This window comes from Macrotis lagotis, chromosome X, assembly GCF_037893015.1.
Source record: "Macrotis lagotis isolate mMagLag1 chromosome X, bilby.v1.9.chrom.fasta, whole genome shotgun sequence".
Lineage (NCBI taxonomy): Eukaryota > Metazoa > Chordata > Mammalia > Peramelemorphia > Peramelidae > Macrotis > Macrotis lagotis.
In genome coordinates, this window is record NC_133666.1 from 17,646,848 (window position 1) to 17,656,571 (window position 9,724).

A 9,724-nucleotide genomic window follows, 5' to 3' on the forward strand; every position below is an offset into this window, starting at 1 on the left:
AAAGGTCATTGAGCCTTTCCTTCTCATTTTACTGTGGAGGAACCTGAGACCCAGGGAGGGAATTGATTTGTCCAAAGTCATATGGGTGGTAATCATCAGGTGTGACATTTGACCCTGGTCTTCCAACTTCCAGAGAATGCCCTCTCCATTGTATCCTACTGTCCCTCAAGGAATTCCTGATACCTTGGCTAGGAGTACAAGCCCCTTAGGAAGCAGCCAAGATGTATTCTACTTTCTCCCTGGACTACAGTGGCCAAAACAAGGCCAGTCACTTCTGGCTTGCTTTGATCTCCTTTGAAAATATCTCTATAACTCATGCACAAGAGTCCTGTCAGAAATGTGAGTCAGCAAACCACATAGTGGCACTTGGAAAGCAATTTGCTGCGTGTCTGTGTGTGTGTGTGTGTGTGTGTGTGTGTGTGTGTGTGTGTGTGTAGGAAGGAGGTCAGGCAGAAAATGACAGAATGCTCTCCTAACACTGTAAGTGCCTCCACTCCAAAGATGTGTCTTTCATTGAAGAAAATTCCCCATCACTGGACTACCTGGTTGCTCATGTACAGACACACAAAGCCATCTTGTAGGAATGCTTTGTTTTGTGTTTGAGAAGCACAAGGGGCAAATGGGGGCAGTAGTCTTTTGTCAAATGAAGAATTACACAAAGTAGACTGAATTGGAAAACATCATGGCATAGCAGAAGATAAGTGATTTTAGATGAAGATATCTGAATATTCACTCATTGTTAAAAATTGGTTGTGTGACTTCTCCTTCTCTGGGTTTCAATTTCCCTATCAGTAAAACAGGGTTAACAATGCTTACATTATTGACTACATAGGATGACTGTGGAGAAAAAAAGTCATTTATAGACTTTAAATTGCTATAGAAAGAGATCCATTGGGTTTGATATCAAAGGACTTGGTTTCAAATCTTGTTTCTGTAGGGACCTTGACTCAGTTTCCTCCAATATAAAATGAAGGAGTTGAACTCAACGGTCTTCTAGGGCTATTCTAGTTATTGGCTCTGATGTGTGAATTTGAACAAGTCCCTTCCCCTCCCTGGGCCTCAGTTTCCTCCTCCGCAAAATGAGGAAACTGGCCTAGGATGGCCTTTGAGGGTCCTTCCTGTTGTGAATCTATGATCCTAAAACAGAAGTTGTTATTATTCAGACACATTTGTGTATGTATTAGGTTTGCCAATGCAGGTATATAGATGCCTGGCCCTAGGATCTCAGTTGGATTGACCCTCTATGGTGAGCTTATACAGCTCAAAGTCAGGGAAGGCATGACTGGATTTCAACCTGCCTCATTGGTAGGACTACCCATATCAATGGAATCCTAGATCCAACTGAGTATTTGTATTTTTGCTTAGTAGGCACCTAGGTGGCACTGCAGTGGATAGAGTGCTGGTCCTGAGTTTAGGTGACCCCAAACACTATCTGTGTGACTCCGACCAAGTCACTACAGTCTGTTTGCCTCAGTTCCCTCATCTGTCAAATGAGTTGAAGAATGAAATAGTAAACCACTCCAATATATTTGCCAAGCAAACCCCAAATGGGGTCACTACTTAACCACAAAACAAGTAGTTAATCATCCCTTGCCTGAAGATCTCCAAGGAGGGGGTATGTCCACAACCTCCTAAAGTAGCCCATTCTGTTTTGAGACAGCTCTCAACTGGCCTCTTTGCATCCTCTACCCACCACAGCTCATTCTCTCTGCTAGGATTCAACAGAACAACTCTCTACATCCCCCTCCTCTGCTAGCAGTGTGCCCCCACTAACCATCCCTAGCTCCTTCAATTGATTCTCATATGACATGGACTCAGGACCCCTTACCATCCCGGTTAACTTCAGATGCAAAGCTTTTTCAGAATGAGTACTATCTACACATGCCTTCCATGTCTTGTCTTTGTGAAGTGGACTTTTTGCAAGTTCAAGACTACCTTTGTCCCTACCGAATGTTATCTTATTCCATTCAGCTCAGTGCTCTAGCCTGTCAAGATTCCTTTGGATTTGGACTCTGTCATCCAGTGCCTTAGCTATTCCTCCCAGCTACGATCCTCTGGAAATCTGAGCATCTCTTCTGTCGGCATCCAGGACTCTGAGCAAAATGATAGGAAAAGACCAAACACCAAGAGCTACTGGGAATATGCCACCAGAGCCCTCATCCACTGATTAGGAACCTTATCCAAAAAGGGAGAGGCTGGTCTAGCCTGATCTGTTCTTGAGGAGGCTATCCTGGCTCTTTGTAATTACCACTTCCCTCTCATTCTCCTTTCATGGTCCCTTTCAGACTTTTCCCAGAGATCAAAATTAAGCTCACTACTCTATGGTTTGTACTCTGTTACCTATTCATGTTTGGAAATTGGAACTTTGAAATATCCCTAGCAGTGGCTCAACAAGCTTCCCTGCCCTTTCTTTTGGTTCTTGAGGATGTAAATCATCTGAACTAGATTGGATTCATCTTGGATTCATCACGGGCAGTTCCAAGCTCTTACGTTCGCCCTTACTTACCTTAGCGTTAACTCCCTACTGGTCATTTTTGTTCTGTCCCTTGCAGGGCAAAGGCTGTTCTTGTCAGAGAAATCAGAAACAAAATCATAATTGAATAGCTCTGCTTTCTCTCCTATTATCATCATCCCATCCACCTCAAGCAAAGGGTCTATTCCTCCTTCAATTATCCTTTTCCTCCTGATATAGCTTTGAAAAATCCTCTTAGGGCAGCTAGGCATCACAGTGGATAGAGCACCAGCCCTGGAGTCAAATCCAGCCTCAAGACACTCAATAATTACCTAGCTGTGTGACCTTGGGCACACTTAATCCTATTGCCTTAAATAAAAAAAAAATAAAAATGAAAAGATCCTCTTTGTGTTCCTTAACTCCCCTTGCCAGATTTCTCCCATTCCCTGGTTTTGCTTTCATCTGCTGTACATTTCTTTTTAAAAAATCTAAGGTGACTGTGTGACCTTGGGCAAGTCACCTAACCCCATTGCTTTGCAAAACTAAAATAAAGAAAATCTAAGGTGAGTTCCCTATTCATCCATATTGGATTCTTCAAATAAATACCATTTTCTTCCTCATTGGAACTGTTTCCCCTTTTGTAGCTTCAGAATTTCATTCTTGGGCATCTCTCATCCTTCCTGGGCTGACTTCTCCTATAGCATTTCACTCCATGGGATACTATCTAATTTTATTCTGAACTCTTTGAAATCTGCTTTCCTTAAATCTAGGGTTTTCCTTACATCAGAATGCCCAGCTCTCTATTCCTTCTCTGTCACAAATTCACTATGAGGGAATGATTATTTTCTCCCAGGGTTCCCATCATTTCTACCTCCAGGAACCAACCTCCTTGCTAATGAAAATCAGATGCAGAATAGAATTTTCTGTGGCTAGAGCATCTTCCCTGGAGTCAGGAGGACCCGAGTTCAAAGCTGGCCTCAGACAATAATTACCTAGCTGTGCGGCCTTGGGCAAGTTACTTAACCCCACTGCCTTAAATTAAAAAAAAAAAAAGAAAACCCCAAATAGAATTTTCCCATGTTGGTTCTCCCCTTTGGAAGGATGAAATTATCACTAAGTCCAGTGTAGAAGCTATTAACTACTCTTCTTTCAGCAAAGACCTCCAGCTAATATCTAGCTAATTGGAAACTTTCCTTTCTTCTCCTCCTCCCCCACATCACTACTATATATCATGATTTTGTGTCAGACTTTCTGATCTATTTTCCAAATATCTCATCTATTTCTTCTTTCTGTCCAGGTGGTCTGTAGCATACTCCAATTGTCAACATCATTTCTGTTTCTCTCTCCTTTGAGCTTAGCCCAGATTTTCTCCTCTTGTGCATGGTTCCCCCTATAATTCTCGCATAAGTATACCCTTCTTATTATGCAATGTTGCCCAACCCTACCTCTTTTTTATCTCTACCTTGTCCTTTTTTGATATAGGCTACAGTCACAGCATATAATATTCATGAAGTCAAGTTTACCTCCTTGAGTTTGTTACCTAAGCTTTGAGTAATAATGCATAGATATTTGGGGCTATGGGTTTTACTACTGGCTCTTTTCTTGCATTTTTTTCTCTTGTGAATTTCTTGAAGTCTAAGCTACTATTTTGGAGGGATAGAGATAGAAACAATTTTCTCCCTTCACCATTATTTTTAAGTTAAATCTCTTTTTATTAGCTTGGAAAGGTACCTGTGAAAATACATTTTTTGCCAGCCTCTGTTAAGTATACTCCATCTCTGGTCAGGAACCTAGCATACTTATGAGCATGGTCCAGAAAATCAACTCACATTCTTAGAGACTCTCTTCTTAGCCAGATGTTCACTTTCCAAGTTCATTTTTCTCTTCTGCATCCCTTTTCTCCAATGGATAATAATAAGGAAACAGCAGTGCCCACAAGGTCTTCAGATTCTTTCCTAAGACTTCATAATTATTAGCAACAGTTTTTAGCTTTCTTCTTGAAGTGTCATTTTTACTCACATGATTCACCCACGTGGGTATCTTGTCATCCATTTTGGTAAGTCTTAGGATGCTTCCTGATATCTTGGATACATACTATTCTTGTGATCACGTCAAGAAATGAATGGCCTAGTATGCCTGAGCAAGGAACCATCAGCTGTTACTATTTTTCTCTTTGTCTTCTTATCTTTCTTGGAAGATATCTCATGTAACAGCTTGTTTGGAAGTTCCATGTATAGCTGTTCCTTTTCTTCTCTCCTATTTTCTATCATCTTGACAAGGGCCAAGCCTCCCCTCCTTTACCTCAGATCTCTTTGACCACTGAAGCCTTGATAATTTCCTTTAGGAAAGTTTCATTCTCTCTTGCAACTTGGGAGTATAGACTCTTTGAACTCCTTTACCTTCTCCTCCAGAAGGGACATCAACCTAACACTTTGAACCTAGAGTCTGATTGTAAACCAAGTTTCTTTGGGTGCCTCAGTTGGACCACACTGTGTGCCATCAGCTTCTAGGCAGCTTTATTTGATATTCCTAGTAGGGACCTTCCCTGAGCACACCTGAAAATCTGCAGTATTCTAGACCCTCCTCCACCTGATTTCTGGAGGTCTCTCTCCTGGGCTTTCTGAACACGTGGATCCCAGAGAAGTCTGAGTGCTTGCTGCCTCCTCCTCCCACCTCACCCCATGCCCAGCCCCTAAGACAACTCATCTATACCCACGTCTAGGTCTCTGCCACTCATCTGATATGGAATATGGACTTACTTGGAATCCGGGTCCCTCATTTTCCCTCAAAAGTCACCTTTTCCAGGAGCCTCCTGTGATTGACCCACTCGACTAGGCTCATCCTTTTGCTCTGTGTCCCTTCAGATTACATAAATTCTGTGGATACTTAATTAATGAATCATTCCTAAGAACAGAAAAGAGTTATCTTGCTGCCTCAGTAAACCCAAACACTAAGGGATAAAAACTGGCTTTCTATGTTGCTTTGTAAATGTTCTCAAATAATTTTTCACCATGTGACAACAATAGGATGATGGGGTATGAAGAGTCCTGAGTCTGAATCCAGTTCTGCCACCAATTTCTTTGGACAAGACCCTTTCATCCTCAACCTAACCTCTATTTCTCCCTCTATACAATAGAATTGAAGCAGATTATGTCTAAGGTATTTCTCAGCTCTGCCATTCTTTTGAATCCCTAACCAACTCATTTTTCCTCCCCTGAAGGCCATGTTGGCAGATGACCCAACTGGACAAAGACAGAGGCTTAGGAAGTTCTTATCTTAGGTCTATATAGTAGAGGCACAGAGTTCTGCTACCTCCAAATCTCTCTCCCAGCTAGGCTTCACTTCATTTTGATCACATTCACTTCAAAGAACAGGATCTGAAAAGAATGGGATCCAAGTCGCTTTTTTAATAAGCCTGGTCATTTTAAAGATGAGAAGGCTGAGGTTTAATGTGTGGCAGAGCCAGAACTCAAGCCTAGGTCTTCTTACTTCCATGTACTATGCCAGATTGCCTCCCAAGGCCAGGTGAGACTTCTTGGGAATGAAGAAAGGGTCAGAGCAGGTTTGCTGTTCAGGGAGAAAAGCTGGGGTTAGGGTGCTATAAAAGGGGGCTCTGACCACTTGAAGGATGACTCAAAGATGGCAAAAGAGGGGCACTGAGTATAACCAATTTGCCAAGAAGCAGCCTTGGTACAGGCCTAGGTTATTATTTCAATAATCCAGATAGCCATCATTTATATAATGTCTTAAGGTTTGCAGAGAATTTTATAAGCAGTCTCATTAGATAATGAACCCTGTGAAGAAGGTGCTATCATCTCCATTTTAAGAATAAGGAAACTGGGGGCAGTTGGGTGGTACAGTGGATAGAGCAGTGGCCCTGGAGTCAGGAGGATCTGAGTTCAAGTCCAGCCTCAGACACTTAATAATTGCCTAGTTGTATAACATTGCCTTGCAAAACCAACAAAAAACAAGGAAACTGAGGCTTAGAGAAAGGTTAAGAGATTTACTCAGGGTCACACACCCACAGGACAGTGTCTCTAGTAGTGGAGTTGTTTTAGAGTGTTCAGCTTTGGGGGGGGGGGTGCAAATTTTTTTTAGTTCAGTTTTTGGCGGGGCTGGTTTCCCTGATGTCAAGGGAATTCCCTCAGAACTGCTGAGGCTGGAGGCTGAAACAGTAACCACCCTCCAGGGGAGCAAAGGAGGCTTTGCCAGAGCTGAGTTCAGCACGAGCTCCTTCTAAGTAGCCCAGAAGCTGATTCAGACTTGGGCTTGGTGGGACCCAAGCCAGGGAACTCCGGGAAGACTCCCCTGCCTGTACAACGAATGGCTGCACAGGGTTTGCCCAGTGCCCCCACCCACAGATGACTGGAGTGGAGAAGAGTGTGGGTCTCAGGATTCCTTTCTGGGCTGCACTAAGGGGGACTTTGGAGAAGCTTCTTCAGGTCTGGCTTTCCCCATACCCTCAACCCCACAAATTCCTGTATGATTCTCCTGAAACCCTCCTGTCCTCAAGGCTCCCTCTTCATTATTCCTTATGCCTCACGGATTCTGCAGTGAAGCTAAGTGGGGGCCTTACTTGACCTCAAAGGATGATCAGAATCCACTTGAGTGTGCCAGGTTCTTGTCCTCTATAGACTTGTTCCATCAAGGTGACAGTCTGCGGCTGTGGGCCAAAGACTGCCCTTACCTTCCTCCCCCAACCTGGCCTCACTGGCTTCCAAACACATTTACTACAAAGCAGTGGGCTATATCACAAAGAGCACTGGCTTTGCCATCAGAGGACCTAGGATCAAATTCACCACTCAGGGCCATTTACCAGCACTGTGACTTTGGGTAAACCATATCATGTCTTCCTATCTCAGTTTCCTCATCTTTCAAATGAGACCAGTTAGATGGGAGGTGGCCTCTAGATATATGTTTCTAATGTGTGTGTGTGACTTTGGACAACTCCCTTCTTTTCCCAGGTCTCAGTTTCTTCCTTTGTTAAAATGGGGATAGGGTAGACTGGAGGGCATCTGAAGGTCCTTCCAGTTCTGGATCTATGTTCTTACTGTGTGTGTGTGTGTGTGTGTGTGTGTGTGTGTGTGTGTGTCTTTCCCCAAATTCCTTTCCCTTCTGGGCTTTAGTTTCCTCCTCTGTAAAATTGGAGAGGAGGGGCTGGCCTGGGGGGCATCTGAAGACCCTTCTCAATGTAGATCTCTGCTCCTAATAGGTGTGTGACTTTGGACAAGCCCCCTCCCCTCTCTGGGCTTCAAGTTTCCTCTGTAAAATGAAGAAGTTGGAATATATGGCTTCTGAGGTACCTTCCAGCTGTAGATGCAGGGTTTTCTGTGTGTTTTTGGACAAATAACTTCTCCTGTTAGGGTGTAAGTTGCTTTACCTGTAAGATGAGGTATCTGAGTGGATTTGACGACTGTGCCAGTGCCTGTTGTATGATTTGAAGATAATGGGATGTCCCTGTAAGCCTGTTCTCCTGGGGTTCTATGTTGGGATCAGCTTTGGACCTCCTTCAAACCATGTCCTAAGTGGCTGAATTGTCAGACCAAAATCCTAGCACTGATAGGCTGACCCCATTTAAAGTAGAAATCTATTATCTGAAGAATTCTGGTTTCTGGGGGCCTGTTTGGAAAGAATTCCAGACTCTGCCTTTTGACACCAGAGTGAACCCCTCCTGAGTCTGAAACATTTCATTACAGGCTTCTGTCACCAATCATTGGAGGCCATAATTCAGGCCCCTGGGATTCTGCAGCCTGTGAAGTATTTGGGAAAAAAAAAAAGGCAAAAAAAAGGCCACTCATGTCTGACTACCTCAGGGAAACAGGCTAAGCAGCCTTATTATTTGAAATCTTTAAATCTTACTTTATTGGACCCAGAAGGAAATTTTCAGCCCTTCTGGAGAGGGAAGGCACAGAACTGCTATAGTCACTCAGTGACGAGGGTTGGGATTTGTAACCAACAGAAGGCAGTCTTCAGTTCCTCCCACCCAATTGTTGCTTTAAAGTCGTTCCCCCCAAATGCTAAGAAAAAGGGGGCACGGGCGACCTGGCTAGGCGGCTTGGAAGGAAGGGCTATCCCCGAAGGCCCGGCTCAGGAGAGGCTTGGGGATGCTGGTGGGAGGAGAATGGGGGGCTTGCTGAGTGACGCACCCAGGCCCTGCAGAGCGGCTCACTCACCCTGCGGTGCGTCCCCCATATCAGGGCCCGAGGGAAACCGCAGAGGCAGGCCCCCCCCCCCCCCAACTCACTGGCTGCTGTCAAAGCCCAGCCCTGCAGCCTTGCCTGTTGCGGGGAGGGGCTGTCTTCAGGGCTTTGCCAGAGGGGTGAGATGCAGTGAGGGAGTATTATCGGTGGCCAGCAGGGAACAGTGATGAGGGCTTGGGCATCTGAGGAGACCACCCTGGGAGCTGGCTGCAGGGGGCTGCACTCCAGGCTTCATGGCTGGGCGTCCGCAGCCAGACACACAGACACGGACACGCACACGCACACGCACACACCGATCCATCTATGGGGATTTCACCGGGGGTTCTGGCAGTGCCAAGCAGTGCTGGGGCTACCTCCCCCCCCCACGGCCCCGCCACTTGGAACAAATATAAGTGTCGGTGAAAGAAGGCCGGCGCAGTGGAGAGGAGCCGCACGGACAGACGTGCACACACAAACACACGCGCATCTACACGCGCGCACATGCCGGCCTCGCAGGTGAACAGGCGCAGCAGCAAAGAAACCCAGCAAGTAAGAAGCGGAGATACGAGGCTACAGCCCGCCCCCCCCCCCCCCCCCCCCCCCCCCGCAGACACTCACACGCACAACCCGACAAGCTCCCCGCCGCGCAGACACACCCACATCCAGGACCAGAGGGCGGCCGGCCCCGGGCGCACACACGCGACCCTCGCCCCGCTCCCAGCCCGGCCCCGGCCGGCCCGGCAGCCCGCTCGGCGCGCCGAGCGCACCCCGCTCCCGAGCGCGCACCGGCCCGAGCGCTCCGGCCCCCGCGCAGCCGGCCGATCGCGCGGCGCCGGGGGCTCCCACGGGCACGGATGCCAGGCGTGCCGTCCCGCCGTGGCCGGGCCGGCAGGTAGGTGGCGGGGGGGGCGCCCCTACTTCCTCACTCACCCATGGAGTCAGCCAGCGACACCTCGCTGGAGCGCTGCTGAGTCAGGGACTGATGCATGGCGAGAGGCCCTCCGGCCCAGGGCCCGGGCTCGGGGCCCTCCGCCTGGCCCGCCGCCGCCGCCGTGCTGCCGCCCGTCCGCTCCCTCCCGGAGCCCCGCTAGCA

General features: G+C 46.9%; 1 protein-coding gene across 2 annotated transcripts in view; it reads right to left on the reverse strand.

Annotated features, from left to right (window-relative positions):
• TMEM255A (transmembrane protein 255A) overlaps positions 1-9,707 on the reverse strand; it is an 88,699-nt gene extending 78,992 nt beyond the window's left edge. For both annotated transcript variants that reach the window (XM_074208325.1, XM_074208324.1), the window contains exon 1: positions 9,562-9,707. In XM_074208325.1, the coding sequence (XP_074064426.1) occupies positions 9,562-9,619 (58 nt within the window). In that variant the 5' untranslated portion in view covers positions 9,620-9,707. The remainder of the gene's footprint in view (positions 1-9,561) is intronic.
• Between the last annotated feature and the right edge of the window lie 17 nt (positions 9,708-9,724).